An 18,503-nucleotide genomic window follows, 5' to 3' on the forward strand; every position below is an offset into this window, starting at 1 on the left:
TAAATATATTTGCAGTAGTAAATAAAGTCGATTCAGACATTTGCAAACAATTCGCTGGCAATAATATTAAAACCAGTTGATCTTTTACTATTCTTTACTTAAAAACAATATTCATAATTCTATAAAATTGTACGCATCGTTGTACAATACATCAGTACGAATATTTCCATTTGCAGATAAAACAATGTCATTGTTTTAGAGATAATAACATTAAACAAATATCGAGAATTGATTGTGCTATAAATATATTTTTTATTATTGGCTAATAAACCAAAGTTGATGCAGATATGTGTGGAAGGCATATGTTTTTAAAATCAATATTTTTCATTAAACAGTGATTAATGCAGCTTTTGTGGCTAGTCGTTGTAATGGTAAATTTGATCATTTAATCATTTGATCAAATCATCACAAAATTAAAATAATAATGAAAATCTAGCTTTCCGTAGTTTTCTGATGTTATCAAAAATTATTTTGATATTGTGAAGAGATACCAAAATGTCGAATGTTTAGAAGATGGTACTATTTTTTAAATTAATAGATATTTAAATTAAACATAGCAGCTAAGCATATTTTATTTATGTATTATGTAATATTAAACTTATGTGCTATGTATTGGGCAGTAAATGATTTTAATACATTGCATCTTAATGGCATTTATTGTCTATTAATAAATATTTCAGTTTAGCAGAAACAATTCCCTTATAACTGTATATTTTCTTTAATTTTTATTTTTTTCTCTAATATGATATTTATTGTATTTATGAATTATTTTGCTGGTACTGTATTTTTTAAACGTTTTGTATTACTGAATGATGATACATATTAATAGTGTTGAAACGTATAAATAAATAATTGTTTATATTTATCAATTCGACGTATTCGCCAGTCAATTAATATCTATTGAATATAAAAATATTTATATTCAACAAATATTGTATACATAGATAAAAAATAATAATGATGAATGCATAAATCGATTGAATGGTTCTAGCTTAATTAATTGATAAGCACCATTAAATAAATTTAATTGCTACCACCGATTGATAAAATATATTAAACATTAAAGGTAATATTATCGAAATATATCTAAACAATCCTAATCAAAAAAGCAGTAAACATATTTATCTACTATCAGTAAAAATCATATTCACATGTTTCTATAAATTTATAAGCGGCTCGAATTGGAAAACGTGACTAATTCTTTGAAATTAATGCATTTTTTCACGATTTATTTGCAAAAAGATAAAAAAATATAATTCCCAATTGTTTTTTTTTAGATTACTCATTGTTTACAAAGAAAATCAGTATGATAAATAAGCAATTAACCGCGATATACGTTTGGTGATATAAATTGCGTATCATTTTGAATTCTTGATAAAACTGAGTGGAGAACATATTTATTTCAGGAAATATGCACCAAGTTGACCCAGATTAAATGATTGTCTAATATTTTTAGTTATTATAATCGATTAGATTAGTAATTAATATTACTTAATTATTTAATAATTATTACTTCATTCATTACATAATTATATTTAACGGCTAGACCTGCATTCGCCAAAAAGTAATCAGCACATCTCCTTATCAATACGAATCGAATGCTTTTTGAATTATTCAAATCGGTTGATCGGATTTCGCGAAATCGTCGACGAAAATTTGTATCCGACACACACATACATCCATTTTTTCTAAGGTATGCGAAAATGTTCAAAAACCCTTTGAAACGTAAAGATATATAAAAATTTTCGTTCTCGATTTTTTGCGATTACTAACTTACCCTACGGAAAGTTAAAAAAATAGAAAACTGAAATTCGAAGATCAGGATCAGGAAATATGGAGCAGACGTTTGTAAAGAAAAATGCACAAAAGTGTAAAAAACGTGATTAATGGTATATAGAGAAAATATGAATAATAAACAAGGGTGGGAAAAAGAATCATTGACTTGTGGTGCTCTGATACCATGAACATGCCTTCAGGCAGACTATTAATATTTATTATTATTATTACTCCGCACTTTCCTTGCCTTTTTCTTTCTAGGCAAACTGTATTATTAAATCCTATTGTAGCTGATAATAACTTAAAATATAAAAACACAAAAGAATAATCAATTAACCAAGAAGTAATGTCGATTACATAATATGTCTCTATAAAAGCCAAACACTTTTGATAATGGTAATAAGCTAATAATTGGATTACAACAACCTTGAAAAATCTCAACTCATGCCAATCAAGCATGTAATCAAACTGTTGTTCTTCTATAATTCAAAAATATTTTTGAATAAAGACATTTTGAACTTTCAATTGTAAATAATAAACATAATTTCTCATATCTATTAGACATTTTACCTCTTTGCAGTTATTAATACCTCAGGAAAGCTGACGTAAATATATATATGAATAATTTATGATTCAAAACCGCTGAATGTGTGTCATAATATTCATGCAATTGGAGTACAAATTGAGCTATAAATAAAATATATTGACATTTTTAACACATTTTATCAATAAAATTAAATATTAACATGGTCATTTTTTATTATTAATTAACTAATAAATGATTTATTAGACTAGTACTGGTATAAATGTATAAGTTCATTGAATATAAAGTTTAACATTGTTTGTAATTTGATAGAATTATAAACTCAACTAGTTGTGTTGGCATCGTGTCTTAAGGCAAATTGCTGGAACTCGATTTCTATTTTCTGCACTATTTGCACCGAATCTCCGAAACGGCTGGACCTGCCTTTGCCAAAAACTAATCAGTACATCTTCCTATCAATAGGAATCGAATGTTTTTTTGAACCATTCAAATCGGTTGATCCGTGCGCCCGAAAACGTGGACAAAAAATTGTATCCATACATACATACATACACACACATCCATTTTTTCTGAGGTATGCCAAAATTTTCAGAAATTTTCAAAACGTGAAGAAATGTAAAAAATTTCAATTTCGATTTTTGGACGATTACAATAATACCTAAATAATACTATAAATACCAAAAATACCACAGACTGGATGTTTTTATTCTACTTTATTGTTTTTCTAGTAATATTTATATTATTCACAAATTTTATTTATTAATTTTATTATTATCATTATTTAACTTTTATTTTATATTAAATTGTCATAATACTGATATCATTTTAATGAAAATTTTATCTTTTATTTTGTACTCTATTTTATTTATATTTATATTACTACTCACTTATGTTAGTAGATGTTATATTATTTAGTAGTTGTAACAGATACTGAAGTAAAAAAACATATTATATATATATATATATATATAATATATATATATATATATATATATATATATATATATATATAAAAATATTTGTGTTCTAGGTATTATATATATATATAATATATATATATATATATATATATCTTGTATTGAATACAAAATTCCACTGACTATACGAAGCCCGTACGCGTCCATTGTACCACAATTCGTGGCCTTGTATGAAAATTCGCGATATGTACATGCGTACGCTTTACATCCTGCGTATTATATATGTTTTAATATGGATGGATATATTCGAATATAATACCAATTACAAAAAGGAAGATAAAAATAATAATATTTAATCAGCACAACAATTGATGTATTTAATGTAATAGAAAGTTAATTAATATATAAATATATATACATAAGGAAAAGAATGGTGACCTCAGAAAATTTGCTGAATCTGTATTTATCTTTTTAAACCCCCTTTGCGTTAATAAACGAAATTCTGCTCTGTTAGTACATGATTCTTATCATAATATTATAATTTTTTTTTTAAATAATTAAAAATAATAAAATATTGACTATTGATATTGTCAAATATCAATAGAAATAGAAATATTGACTTCAAATTTTGACTCTTGTTTTTTTTTCAATTAAATTCTTTTGATATATTTCATATTTTTGTATTTATTTTCTCCAATTGTGTCCCCACTGTTTAACTATCCTTGAAACTCTCTTTTACAACATCTTCGTAAATCCTCGGTTTTTTGCATCGTGCGCGCTCGGCTTTTTGCTTGCAAAAGACCCAACATAAATTGTTATTTTACTATTGTTTATTTTATTTTTTATATTTTTTAAATTTGTGTTATTATTTTTCCGGGTGTGGTATGTATCAATATTTACTGTCATTTTTTATTTTATAATAATATTTTAAATTTAATATTTTTTAAACTTTGTTTAGATAAGTGTAAAACATAAAAAAATGCTGAATGATGGCACACAACAGTGTAGAAACGTCCCATTATGGTTGTATAAAACAAATGTTCTGTGTAGCTTCTATTTTTTAATCACAATTTGATACCTTGATTTTATTATTCTTTCTGATTATATTCTTGTGATTATATATCGTCGCTTTTAATGTTAACATTGATATATGATATGGCGTATAATATTCAATCTTAATTATCTGAAACATTCACAACAAGATCAAAATATTTCATTAGAAATTTGGAAGTTCTCAGAACCTCTCATATATATTGTAAGCTATTTTTTTAAGTGGTGTCATACATTGGTTAAACATGCATATATTTTCGGCTGATTGATTAATGTTTAAAAGCAGAGCTGACAATATGAATTAGATTATAAATTCAATTATAATCTTTAAAAATTTCTGTGTAATAACATGGTGGTGGATGTCATTTGCATCCAAAAATCTGAAATATATAATTGAATTGATAAAAAACACATGCCGCGAACTTTCTTGGTACGATTTTTACGTTCCTTGCGCTGCTTTCTGGTCTGCTGCTTCTTTTCATAAAGGCCATGTCTGCCTAATCTATATTTTGACTCAAATTTCTTGGCGTGGTCTAAAGAATCGTAAACTAAAGCAAAACCTTTGGATTGGCTTCCTCCAAAACTTGTACGAAATCCAAAAACGAATACTACGTCCGGAGTTACTTTATACATCTTGGCTAACTTGTCACGAATTTCAGTCTTTGGGACCGATGGCTGACCTGTGTGGATCACATCACAAACCATTTGTTTCCTGCACAAAAGAGGGTTCCTCATGAATTTTCGAGTTCTTACAATAGCTGTTGATTCTGCCATTATACAGTTGTTAGAGAACTTTAAGATTTCACTTTTTAACGTTGTTTTTTAAGCTTTTTGTTTAGCTAATCTGTTACACCCGTTGGCATAAATTAATAATAAAAATGGCGGATGTGATCTGAAAGGATAAGTTAAACTAGAATGAAGTTAGACATACTTAGATTTTTTTTTTTTTTCAATATATTTTAATAAATATATAAATGTAAATCATATTTTTTTATTAATTAATCAATTTCTAATATTTAATTAGTACTAGTTATTATATTTTATTTATATTGTATGAATACTTTAATTTTTCTGCACATGGTCTTGAGTTCACATGGTTGGCAAGATAGATTTAGAATAATGCTACAAATCAAGAACAAAATATTTTAATTGATATTATATTTTTATTTAATTATTTTAATTATTTCTCCAATAAACAATGAAATATTAAATAAATTAAGTTATGAGTATTTGTCTAGCTATAGATTAAGGATTAGTTGCACAATATTTTTTTTGTGCCCTTAGTGCTAAGTACATTATTCATTAAATTTTCATTCGTATCTCACTATAGTACAGTTATTAAAATATGATGCATACAATTAACAATAAAAGCTTCTAAATACGAATCAACTTTTGTATTAATATCGATTGCATATAGAGTTCTTATATAAAACGAAGTTCAAGGCCAAAGGCACAATACAGTGCTAGCAAATGCAAATATATCAAGTATATTTACTATAAATATGCATGTAGCAAATTAATAATACAATAAGAAATTTTATGACGTTTTTATAATAATATAACCGTCATGATATGAAACCTGTACATTTATTATCTAATCAGGATAAAATTAGATAGTAAGATACACAATATAAATATGAAGCCCATGTGTAGGGAAACAGGCCTTGATTACTTATAACAAATGGATAACTTATGAACTAAATAAATTGAGATATTTGAAATAATAAAAAAACCTTAATAAATTGAAATAATAATTTATTAAAATTGTAATATATAAAACTTCAATAATATATAAATTCTAAATCATTATTTGTTTTTTTTAATTGCAATTACTATGAAGCATTGTAGCTTGTTTATCTGTAATTGTAGCATCCTAGAACTTTAGATTTATATCAGCATAAATTTGTTTTCAATTGACATTTTCAACGTAAATAAAATCACAAAATAAATTGACTGATATAAAAATGTTTATATCCAAATAATATTCAATATAAAACCTTTAAAATCCTCGAAATTTAATTAGTCGATGACTTCTCGTTGTATGAAATGACGTTTGAAGACGCATGCGTATTATCCGCCATACAGTCAAGTAAAGTTTTCAGTTCTTATGAAATCAACGAGGCAGAAGTTCGTGTTTCGACAGATTTAACAAAATGTGCTGAATAAAATACGATAAAAATCCCCAAAATAATATACAGTATTAATTAAGTCGGTGTCAATTATAATTAATAAGATTTTAGTGTTATTATGGACTATGACGATTATGAATCGCTTCCTACGAATAATTTTGCTACCCATATGACGGCTGGGGCAATCGCGGGTGTCTTAGAACATTGCATAATGTACCCGCTAGATTCAGTAAAGGTATTGTTATTAATTAATTTAGTAATTATCTCTTTAATATGTGTCCATTCATTAATTTGCCTTTGGAACTCCAACACGTTACTTACGAAATACTTACCTTGACCTAACCTACAATCATGTACAGATTTTAGGTTAGCAATTATTATTGTCAAATTTTTTAATATATACATGATATGATTGTTTTTTGCGTTAATTTATTATAAGTATAATATTTGATTTGTTAACTATAAATAGCTTAATCATGTTTACCTATTATCTCCAAAAATCTGTAAACATACTTGACAGTAGACAGTAGATTTCACTTTTTAATTTTTTGTGGAAACATTGAAATATTTTATAAATCCATTATATTTTTATCTACATACTGTTTTGTGTACATAAATCATACATATTTGCTTGTAGTTTTATTATTTTATACAATAAAACTGTGCCTTTAAATAATACAAAAAATATTGCACAATTATATGTCAATGCTTTTGCAGCATAAATATTAAAATACTTTTTTTATCATTTGTAGAGTTTTGTTTACTTTTTTTTCTAAATTTAATATACCTTTAACTATCATATGTATAACTTAATTGTAACTTATTGCATTAATGTAATATGACTCTTACAAAACATTTATATTTATAAAGCTGATTATTAGCTTATTAAGAGATTTTTTAAAATTCTATATAACTGTATTATCTGCTTAACTGTTATAAAATAGATTTTCATTTTTATAATCAGTAATGACAATTTGCACTGAATTTACTTTTCATTTGTGTGTAATTTTTATGGGTAATTACTAGCTTACATATTAATACAAACACTAAATTATAATTAACGAATACTCTAATATCAGCTGTTCAATAATATGTGAATAATGCTTAATAATAATGATGTGAACATATATTTCTCACATGCTTCTGAATAAACTATATTTATTTTTAATAATATTTTCTGGGAATATAATATTCAGACAAGAATGCAGTCCCTCTACCATCAGCCTGGTCAGTCTATTTCAGGAATATTTTGGAAAATGATCCAGCAAGAAGGTGCAACAAGGTTAGCATAAATGGATTTATTAGTTATGGTCTTTTATCAGTTTTTGAAAAGGTTTATATTGCAATTGAAATATTTGATCGAGGTTGGCCTTGAGTGACTTTAGTATGATGATAGAGATAGAAAAAACTAACAATAGGAAAAAGAAATAAAAAAATGATGGGAAGACTAGTGAAGTATAAAACCTAGTAAAGAATTTTCTAATATTAGCCAAGTGTTATTTATGCACACCACACTATTATTGCTGCAAAAGACAGTTACTTGATGATAAACCTAAATAAACGTACATATTTTTAGTTATGTGATAGCAATAAAAATATATAACTATTAGTGAAACATTTACAATTTAAAATTTAGGCCACTAAGGGGTTTATCAGCTGTTGTAATGGGTGCAGGACCAGCACATGCATTTTATTTTGCAAGTTATGAATATTCAAAAGAACATTTATCAAGAATTACACATCACAAATATAAACAAGTTTCTTATGGTGAGTCTTGTTATTAGATGCATAACATTCAATTCATATAGTGCTACTATATTTTGCCTGATACATTATAATACTTACTACTTTATTAACTGACAATTCACTTATAGCATATATTTGACTTATCAGCTATTAAATTTCACAACAAAGTTTTTTTTAAGGAATGGCAGGCTGTGTGGCAACTCTTATCCATGATGCCATATCAAATCCAACAGAAGGTGAACATAATAAAACTTTAAAATTAAAACTTCTGTATCACTATTTTATAATCTTTTTTCAGTTGTAAAACAAAGAATGCAGATGTATAATTCTCCATATAAAAGTGTTTTGCAATGTATAAGATCAGTATACCAAGCTGAAGGATTAAGAGCATTCTATCGCTCATATACAACTCAATTATTTATGAATGTGCCATTCCAGAGCATTCATTTTATGACTTATGAGTTTGTGCAAGGCTATGTAAGTATATAAGAAATAAACTTCACATTTTTTCAAAATGTGTATTATCACATATAATAACTTGTAGGAATATTTTAAAAGATTTGTTTGGATAATACTTGTTGCATTACCCTGATGATAAAGATATGCATATAATGTTTCCTGTTGCCTTTTTTTAATATGTAATGTTTATTATTATTTAGTCAAACCCTGAACGAATTTACAACCCAGTGGCCCACATGGTAAGCGGAGCACTTGCTGGTGCAGTAGCTGCTGCAGCCACTACGCCTTTAGATGTTTGTAAAACATTGCTCAACACTGAAGGAAAAAATAGATCAATGCTTAGTGCATTGAGGCATGTAAGTAATACAACTGAGTTAATGTTTATTATGTATTTAAATTTTGTATTTGTTTCTGGAAATGCAAAATCTTCTTTTCAGGTATACAAATTAGCTGGTCCTTTTGGTTATTTTCGTGGAATGCAAGCTAGAATTTTATATCAAATGCCGGCAGCAGCAATATGTTGGTCAACTTATGAGTTTTTCAAGTTTGTACTTCTTGGAGATAAAAATGAAAATAATGCAAATGGTGAAATCAAAGAACCTAGTTTTACTGATGCACTTAATCTGCGCTTAGTTTTGCCAGAAACAAATATGGCAGAAGATAAAAGTTCTGAAAATGCTTCAATGCCAACTAGAAATGATACAAGCTTGAAAGCAAGAGAATTGCCTGCGATATCCGGAGCACATATTTATGGAGCATTGAGTTTAAATACAATGCATACAGAGAATAATACAATAAATAATACAACATCTAGATTACGAAATGATAGCACCCTTTTCGATATTCGAACGAGTTAATTTGACCATTACAATGGAAAGTGTAAAATCAAAATTTTTGTTAAGTTTTGTGTGTATATATAGATATATAGGGCAAGATATTTCATAAGTGATATGTTAATGTTTATAACTAAACGTAATGTCTTGTTCAAAAAATAATATCCTGATTTGATTCGATAGTATCTCTTGGAACTGTGGTTTTGTAAATACTTTTAATATTGACTAGTCAAAAAATAAAATTTGACTTGGCGGCCGCTGGGCGGATGGGTTTGTACAAATGTGATTGAAAAAATTAAAATTTTGTAATCATTGGTTAATGTGTTGAGAAATTTTTGTTGGTATTTATTAAAAGTTATTTATAAACGATTTTACAAAATTCAAATAATCCTACTTATATTTATATATACATATATCTAAAATGCAAAATTTTTATAATTGATACAATTAGGGGCATACTTGAGGATATTCGTGCACAATTGTTACTTCTCAAAGCCAAGAGCTCGTTTATTTCATAAATACTCAAAAAGAAATCGAGCATGAAGTTTATGGTTAATAATATTAAAAATATTGTTGTGTATGGTACTAACATTTTATTATTCTTTTAGAAATTATTTTATACAGATCACTTCTGAAATGGGAGTACTTGTACATATTATAGCTAATTATATATTATAATTCATCATTAATATAAACACACTTCTATATATTATAAAAGTTTGCTTATAACTCTGAAAAATTTAGATATGCAGTAATTTGTATGATGTTTATATGCATTTTATCTGCATCTTATATTTTTCACATTTCATTCAAAGGAGTTTTCAACAAGTTAATTGTAAACTTGTATTTCCTTCAACAACATCATACCCGTATTAAAAAATCTCATATAATTTTGATCTTCAAGTGTTATATACATTTTAACAAAAATATTTTTAACTTATATTTTTAAAAAATTGGACTATGTTTTAAAATGTATTTTAAAATATATTTTGTGGACTGATATTCAAAACAATTGGAATCGAGTTTAATTAAAAACAACTATAATTTATGTTAATAATGATGAGTTACTTGATCACTTTAGAGCTTTTAGGTGTAATGTATTTTGTTACAACTTATTAGTATTAAATACTAAAAGTTTACAGAATGTGATACAAATCACTTCCGAGATGGAAGTACTTGTAAATATCATATATTGATTAAATAGTTTTGTAATCGTATGTTAACGATGTATTTATCTGTTACACAGTCAAATTCTTTATTTACGAAAATAAAAAACTTATATGAATTAAATTGTTTCATTTGAAGAAAGAAAAACGATTAAAGATTATGACTGAATCTGAATTATTATTTATTCAATGTAATAGATTGAAATCATGAAATAAATATAAAATATTGTTCTTTATTCTACCGATAGCTATCAATAAAAAATGAAAATAATTCGTTTAATCATAGTATCTAACAACAGACACAATATAAATAACCATTGTTTTTTTTACAGATTCAATTAATAATTTAAATGTCAATTATGTACATATATGATTAAATATAAAAATAATCCTTGACAGAGTATAGAATTTTTTTCTTTTCAAAATTCGCGGTATATTTTTGATCGAAGCGCTACGTGGCAGTAAATAGCAACATTCGCCATTTTTTAAAATGAAATAGCAAAGACAGTTCTAGTTCTAGTGACGTTTGCGAGTTTGCTGAAAGTAAAGTGAGGGTAAAGTGGTTATTTTCAGAAATTAATGATCGTGTATAATAAGAATAATAAACTGTATGAATAATAATTAAATAGACGTCAAAATGGTCGATAAATTATTCAGCATGTGGAAAGTTCGGGAATTGGCTGATAAAGTGTAAGTTTGTTAAAACGTCGACTTGTCATTATTTAATTGCCCATCTGGAATGTATTCTTGGAATAAAAACAAAATGATAATCAATGTTATGTAATTAGATAGGCTCAATTGAATTTATTTTCTTTCTTAATTTACTCTCTTAATATTCAAATTATTTTTTAGCATTAAATCATTTTTATTTGTTTTCACTCATATACATGTAAGTTTTTACAAATGTTACAACAATATCAATTTGTATATTACAACAGTATTAATTTTTATTATATTATCAAAAATTTTCTTGAAAAATAGTATAGAAGAGTTCATAAAGAATATTTTTAGAGATTGTGCAAGTTTATAACATCAGTGTTATTTGAAGGTCTTTTGATAATGTAGCAATATATAATCATGCATTTCACTTATTTCAGTTATTGTTAAAATAATGTATTCTTTTATACTTCTGTATATGAAAAAATGATTTACAAACTTTTTTTAGATTCGCTCAATATTACTTTATAGCTTCTGAATATTTATGTGCTGGAAATGATAGATAAATTTCACTTTTATTGAATGCTTTATTATGTTTATCAAACTTTATTTACACAATTTTTTTAGGACCAATGTGGTAATGAATTACACCGAATTTGAAGGTAAAGTAAGAGAAGCAACAAATGATGAAGCATGGGGTCCTACAGGGGCTCTTATGCAAGAACTAGCACATGTAACATTTTCATATGAACATTTTCCTGAAGTTATGTCAATGCTTTGGAAGAGAATGTTACAAGATAATAAGCAACATTGGAGGCGGACCTACAAGGTAAACGTAAAGTTTTATTTATTTGATTGTTTTTTTTATTTTTTCTTAATTTGTGGTAGAAATATTTGTGCAACAGTTATAATTCTATTCATATATTTAGTTTTGCGAATAAACATTAATATCATTTGAATTTTTGTGTTTGAGTTTGATTTATAATTTTCTAATTTGATTTTATTACAGAGTTTGCTTTTATTGAATTATCTAGTTCGAAATGGTTCTGAGAGAGTGGTCACCTCATCTCGAGAACATATATATGACTTAAGATCTCTTGAAAATTACTCATTTATTGATGAAATGGGGAAGGATCAAGGAATAAATATAAGACATAAGGTGATTATTAATTTTAATTTAACTATTAATTATTTAAAATATCATATTATAAATTGTTAATGAAAGCAGACCATTACAGCTAATAATTTATTAAAATTTTAGGTAAAAGAACTTATAGAGTTTATTCAAGATGATGATAAGTTACGGGAAGAGAGAAAAAAAGCCAAAAAAAATAAAGACAAATATATAGGTAAATTTTCTTTTTAATATTTTGTGAATTTTATGTTTTTTTTGACTCTTAGAAAAAAATCAGCACTTATAAAACTGGAAAAAATAAAAAAATATATGTGCACTAATTTGCAGGTATGAGTTCAGATGCTACAGGAATGAGATTTGGAGGCGGTATGGGCTGTGATATTGGATATAATGATCATCAATGGGATGCTAATCGTAAGTAATACTTTCGTTATATATATTATTTTAACTTGAATGCCATAATTAAACTAACAGTTTTGATTTATTTCTATGATATATTCTAGAAACAACACATGAAAAATCAGGTTCATTTGAGGATGACTATCCATATGATGGTGAACGAGAAGATTCAGATATTGAATCTTCGTCTAATAGTCCACCTGCAAGAAAATATAGAGATGCCGAGTTACCTGCACCAGTTGAAAAAAAGTCTAAAACCCCTATCAGTGTTAATCTTAAATCACCAGTAAAACTTTCAACACAAATGAGTAAACCAGTTGCCAAAAAAATTGATTTAGGTGCTGCAGCAAATTATGGCAAAGATGTCAACATAAACTCACCGACTCACAAAAATACACATTCTGAAGAAAGTGTTGTTAGCCCTAATAATAATACATCTACTGATTTAATAGATGATTTATTTAAGACTTGTCCAGTGAATAGTACAACTGATAATGATGATTTTGATCCAAGAGCATCTGAGAAGCAAAGCAATGGTGATTTTGGGGATTTCTCACAAGCATTTGCTCAACCAGCAAAGCCTGCAACAGCTAGTGTAGATTTATTAAATGATTTAGCAGCACCAAAAGATGAATTTGCTGATTTTTCATCAGCATTTGTTGCTAGTCCAAGTCAGCAAAAGCAAACAAATTTATTGGATAATAACTTGTTGTTACAACCTGTTTCCGATTTCGCACCAAAACCTATTGGAGCCCCAGATTTATTATCATCAGATTTTAGTGGGTTGAGCATGAGTGATTCCGCAGGATTCAGTATGTCAGGTGAGTCTTTTTGTTTTGTAATCTTGTTTAGCAAATTTGTTATTTAACATTGTTTTATTACATAGTACTGTTATTTTCATATCATGACTAGCTAGAATCATAACATTTAAGATGTTAAATAAAATTCTTGCTGTTTATGATATGCATAGCTTTTTTCATAAATTAGATATATGCATATATAAATAAATATATAGAATAGGCAAGCATAGTAGGTTTTTGTTTTCAGTTGAAACAAGTTGTTCTTCTAAGAAAAATGCAACTTTTGAAGAGACTTTTAAGAAAATTATGAAAAACTTATCCAATATTCAACAAATTACATCTGGCAAAGAAGTATCCATAATAAAAGAATGTTTGAAATTATTACGAGAAAACTTTCCCGGACCAATGACAATCCAAAAGTTAGAAAATGTGAAATTAGATGAACCACAAATTAATTGGAAATGTTATTTAATAAAAGATCACAGTGATTTTCTACATGAATTAATTCGCCTGACCACTTATAATTGGCCAATTAATGATAATTTAATAGATAGTGATGTTTCAAGTTTAATGCTAATTGAAGAGTTTGGGTTCCTTCATGTTACTTTGAGTGTATTATTAAATAGTTTGAAATTATCAAGTAATGTTCAGATGGAAATGATTGCATTAAGTCTTATAGAAATTCTAGAGAGTGATGTGATATTTTCTAATCTATTGAATTATGTGTTATCAACTGAACGGAGTGTTATCTTTGAAGATGAATGGAATGATTTTGTTCAAACCTTAATTTCTCTACCTAATCGGGTTTTTAATGCAATGGGGAAAAGTGCTCCAGAATCTTTCATTCCAGAAAACTATGCTAAATATATGCTAAAATCATTCATACAATGCATCACATTCTTAAGTGATTCCCAATTCTCATGCAATGTGAAGCGTATCTCATATTTCTTAAGTAGGATAATTGTACATTTCAAAAATTCAGCAGGATTGTTGAAATTAATTGACTTGACTTCCATTTGGTGTGATAGTGACAAAACTCCAATTAAATTATTTCAAAATATACTTTTAGATTTGGATCATCAAGCAATATCAGTATTTTCAATACTGTTGCTATTGAATATACCATTTGATAAAGATGCGAAAATTTACAAAGTATTAGGTCCTGATCTCATTGGAAATAAAGATTGGTTTTATCATCTGACTTCTAAAATTCCCTTTGCTAATTTTTTTTCTGACAATGATAATTTGATAAAAAATTTAATTTTGTACTTGCAATTAAGTGAACAGAAAAATAATAAATGTAAAGTATTATATAACTTGATCAAAAGTTTATTAGAAATATGGTCCAGTGAAACATCTTGTAAGCAAACGAGTTTTAACCAACATTTGTATATTACTAAATTATTATTGTTTGCAGTAAAGCTTGAAAGTAATATTACATCTTTACGAAAAGACATTACTTTAACAACTATTTTATATGAGGGTGTAGCAGTCCATTTAAAATCATCTTTAGAAAGTTATAGATATATAGGAATGTTTACAGCAGAATACGTGTTTCAGTATTTTAATGAAGAGAATGGTCCTGAGTTGAAGTTTGAGTATGACATGAGTTCAGATGAATTAAAAGTATTATTAATTGATTTAAAAAATATTAGTTCCAACAATGATGATAAAAATATATTAATAAACCAAACTGAAGATGAAATCCTATCTAACTTTTTCTCCGAGCAAAAATTACGGAAATCAAGAACTATAGTTGAATCCCATACTCCAAAAGGAATTATATCTGATGAATATATAGAAGATAATAAAACTGAGGAAGGTGGAATAACAATGTTTGATGACGAAGGCTTGGATTCAGATGATGATCTAGTTCCATATGATATGTCTAACGACAAAGTTTATTCGAAAGTAGAATCTCCTATGTTTTTGAAGGATTTAAGAGATGGCCTATTGGAAACTGAAAATGTAGACATATTTACAATAAATTTTAACAAGGGCGAAGAATTGATTTTATCTCAGTTGCCCCACTCTGATCCAGAGATGGGTTTAGAGCTTTTGCAAATACTCATCAATATGCATAATAATTTTTATGTAGAAAATTATGAAGAGAAACATTTTCAAATGTGTGTAACGATTGTTACTATAATTCCTAAGGAAGGCGCCGAGTTTTTGGCGAGCGAGTTTCATACCGAATCTACCAGATATTCTGTGAATATTCGTGTATACATTTTGGATATTTTAAAAGAAGCTGCTAGAAAAATATCTTCATTTAAAAGAGACTTAAGCAAGAAAGAGGTCAAAATATATAAACCAAATAATATCTATCAAAAACCAATAGCTGTGGATCCCAAACTGGAAATTGAAAAAATTATAAGTAAACGCTTGGAGTCTAAAACGCGAAGGATAACATCGAAAACAGTACATCCTTTTCTAAATACAAAAGTTAACGAATTTAATAAAGTTGCTAATAGCTTTTTCTATCCATTACTTTATGGGTTGAGCAAGAATCAATTCACTATATCTGTAAAAGCTGGTTTAAAGTTCGATACGGATCATATATTATTGGTTCATTTTTTGGATACAATATCAGCCATTATGTTGTGTTCTAAAAATTTGCCTATGGCGCCGAAGTTCGCGGAAGAAATTTTAGAATTTGTTTGGTGTTTGAGATTTCATTTGGAACCCAAAGTCAGATTGGCTGTAATGCATAGTATAGCTTCCGTCGTTATAAGTACTCCAGTAATTATTCTACAAAATCATTTGTTCGACAAATTGTTGGATATCAGGGATTGGCTAATGAATTGCTTAGACGAAAATGTTGTACAGGGAATCGAACCAAATAGTGATTGTAAAATAATGGCTGGAAGAGTATTAAGTTGTTTAAATTGTGTAATTTCAGATGGAATCCCTTTGTTGAGATCTAATAATTATTTGGACTAATTTTCTGTATGTGAAGTAATAAATTAATGTTTTTGTAAATATTTGTTTGTTTTATAAAACTTATGATGTTAAATAAACATTGAGATCTGAAATAAGTTTGCTAGACTGCGATGTGATTGTATGGAGGTATATTATTTTGTTCTTGCCCACATTAAAAAAAGATTTTGATTTTATTTTGAATGCAAAAACTACAGAACATTGTAAACTACCCTCATTCTCGATAATATGGTGAAATTCAAAATATGACTTACATTTTTGCACAATTAAATTCAATATAATATTTAAAGATCTAATAATAAGATATGTTCAGTAATTTCCAAGTGATCGCCATTAATGATAACTAAAACACAATTATAAATTTTTATTAGGTACAGTTCTACAACCTGTGAATACGTTGAATAATTCTTCAAACATGAAACATGAAGAAGAGAAGAAAAAACAAGCAGAAGCAAATTTGGGCGCAACGTGGACTAATACTGGAAGTTTGAATATTGATTTAGACAACTTGCTTTTATCAAATAAAAGTAGTAAATCCGGAAATGCGCCTAGTATGAACCAGCTTAAAAGCAATCCAACAAGTCCAATAAATCAGCCATTAAATAGGCCTGTAGTAAATAATATGATGCCTGCAGCAGCAGCGCATTTGCAATTTGGAGGAATGATGTCTCCCAATCTCAATATGAATGTAAATAAAATGACTCAACAAAGCGGCTTCATGAATAATTCAAATAATTTAATACAAATGATGCCTCAGCAACAAGGTATTATGCCCAATCAACAAAATAGAGCTTTTTATCCAAATGTTTTTCAATGATGTTCATGAACAGATTGTATACAAATAAATTGTATAAGTGTGCAAAGGTTGGAGATTTATTGAATGTAAGGTTGAAATTTTATATGTACATGAAAAATATCAAATAATTCTTTGATAGAAAGCATGAATAAATATTTCAAGTTCATGTTGCATGCGCAAGAACTAGACTGCCTAATTTCAATCATGAGTTCTTATCTTGGAAAACTTATTGCAACTGTAAGAATGTTTGAAACTAGATAAATAAATTCATAGTAAATATGCAAAATGAATGGATTTTGTACAAATTTTAAAATGTCATGATCGTTTTGCTGTATTAATTTTATACAAAATTATTCATTTTAAATTATTCAACTTTGAAAAATATTCAAAGTTTTGTTTTATCATAATTTTAATATTTCTCCAAACTAGTGTATTGCACCAAATTAATAATCACTTCAATCATGGATTAAATTCAAGGTGCAGGGAACCAATAATATATAATCGATAAGTTATAAATCTGCATTAAATGCAATATGTATGCAAATATAATTATATAATAATTAAAATATATATATATGTTTTTCTGTTTTTGATAATTAAACCGAATTGTAAAAATAATCTATACAACTTCTGTTTCAAGTTTGAATGAAACAATATTATTCCTAATATTTAATATACAAGATCAATTTATAACAGTAAATAATTTTATTTGCATACAGTGATTAGATATTAGTATTTATAATTAGTATAAAAATTGTGCAATTAATAGAAAGTTGTCCATCACAGATGTATATATATATATATATATATATATATATATATATCTTTATTCTTATATGATTGATTTGATTTCTGAGTAATAAATATAGTCAGTTGAATTATTTAATGAACTATGTCATAATATATTCAATTGTACATCACGCAATGTGTATTGCCCAATTTCCTAAATGTGGTTTTTCTTTTGCACTTCAAATTTGAAAGAATAATTCTAGCCAGGTATTTTTTGTTTTGTACATAGCTCATATGTAAGTTGCTTCCTGCAATAAATATTATCAGTGATTGTTAATAATGTAATATTAACTTTTAATATAATTGTTAATTAATATATAAGGACTAGTTTAATATGAAAGAAACTTACACATCTGTTGTATTTATA

At 26.9% G+C, this 18,503-nt stretch overlaps 3 protein-coding genes across 3 annotated transcripts; 2 read left to right on the forward strand and 1 right to left on the reverse strand.

The window, feature by feature from the left end:
• Positions 1–4,614: 4,614 nt before the first annotated feature.
• LOC113379990 (40S ribosomal protein S24-like) lies at positions 4,615–6,947 on the reverse strand. Its single transcript, XM_026619569.1, has 2 exons — positions 6,901–6,947; positions 4,615–4,999 (listed from the first exon to the last, which is right to left on the reverse strand). Exon 2 carries the CDS (start codon positions 4,990–4,992, stop codon positions 4,615–4,617), a length of 378 nt encoding a protein of 125 aa, XP_026475354.1. The 5' UTR covers positions 4,993–4,999; positions 6,901–6,947.
• LOC113372033 (mitoferrin-1) lies at positions 6,388–10,203 on the forward strand. The gene is made up of 7 exons (XM_026612400.1): positions 6,388–6,651; positions 7,613–7,698; positions 8,053–8,183; positions 8,342–8,398; positions 8,461–8,639; positions 8,822–8,977; positions 9,059–10,203. The coding sequence occupies exons 1-7, from the start codon at positions 6,535–6,537 to the stop codon at positions 9,476–9,478; spliced, it is 1,146 nt and encodes a 381-aa protein (XP_026468185.1). The 5' UTR covers positions 6,388–6,534; the 3' UTR covers positions 9,479–10,203.
• A 926-nt stretch (positions 10,204–11,129) lies between these two features.
• Positions 11,130–17,921, forward strand: LOC113363235 (clathrin interactor 1). The gene is made up of 7 exons (XM_026605721.1): positions 11,130–11,310; positions 11,905–12,106; positions 12,287–12,436; positions 12,539–12,626; positions 12,740–12,826; positions 12,916–13,632; positions 16,923–17,921. Exons 1-7 carry the CDS (start codon positions 11,258–11,260, stop codon positions 17,366–17,368), a joined length of 1,743 nt encoding a protein of 580 aa, XP_026461506.1. The 5' UTR covers positions 11,130–11,257; the 3' UTR covers positions 17,369–17,921.
• The last annotated feature ends 582 nt before the right edge of the window (positions 17,922–18,503 follow it).

Source organism: Ctenocephalides felis, unplaced genomic scaffold, assembly GCF_003426905.1.
Source record: "Ctenocephalides felis isolate EL2017-DRISC unplaced genomic scaffold, ASM342690v1 CF-g0.4_SCAFFOLD_00845, whole genome shotgun sequence".
Classification (NCBI taxonomy): Eukaryota; Metazoa; Arthropoda; class Insecta; order Siphonaptera; family Pulicidae; genus Ctenocephalides; species Ctenocephalides felis.

What these genes read in the sequence shown, in the direction of transcription:
- LOC113372033 (XM_026612400.1), top strand. Translation starts at nt 6,535, where the DNA reads ATGGACTATGACGATTATGAATCGCTTCCTACGAATAATTTTGCTACC. An exon ending in CAGCAAGAAGGTGCAACAAG is followed by an intron (nt 7,699 to 8,052) that starts GTTAGCATAAAT and finishes TTTAAAATTTAG; the next exon opens with GCCACTAAGGGGTTTATCAG. An exon ending in TGCTTAGTGCATTGAGGCAT is followed by an intron (nt 8,978 to 9,058) that starts GTAAGTAATACA and finishes TCTTCTTTTCAG; the next exon opens with GTATACAAATTAGCTGGTCC.
- LOC113379990 (XM_026619569.1), bottom strand. Translation starts at nt 4,992, where the DNA reads ATGGTTTGTGATGTGATCCACACAGGTCAGCCATCGGTCCCAAAGACT.
- LOC113363235 (XM_026605721.1), top strand. Translation starts at nt 11,258, where the DNA reads ATGGTCGATAAATTATTCAGCATGTGGAAAGTTCGGGAATTGGCTGAT. An exon ending in ATTGGAGGCGGACCTACAAG is followed by an intron (nt 12,107 to 12,286) that starts GTAAACGTAAAG and finishes ATTTTATTACAG; the next exon opens with AGTTTGCTTTTATTGAATTA. An exon ending in AAATAAAGACAAATATATAG is followed by an intron (nt 12,627 to 12,739) that starts GTAAATTTTCTT and finishes ACTAATTTGCAG; the next exon opens with GTATGAGTTCAGATGCTACA.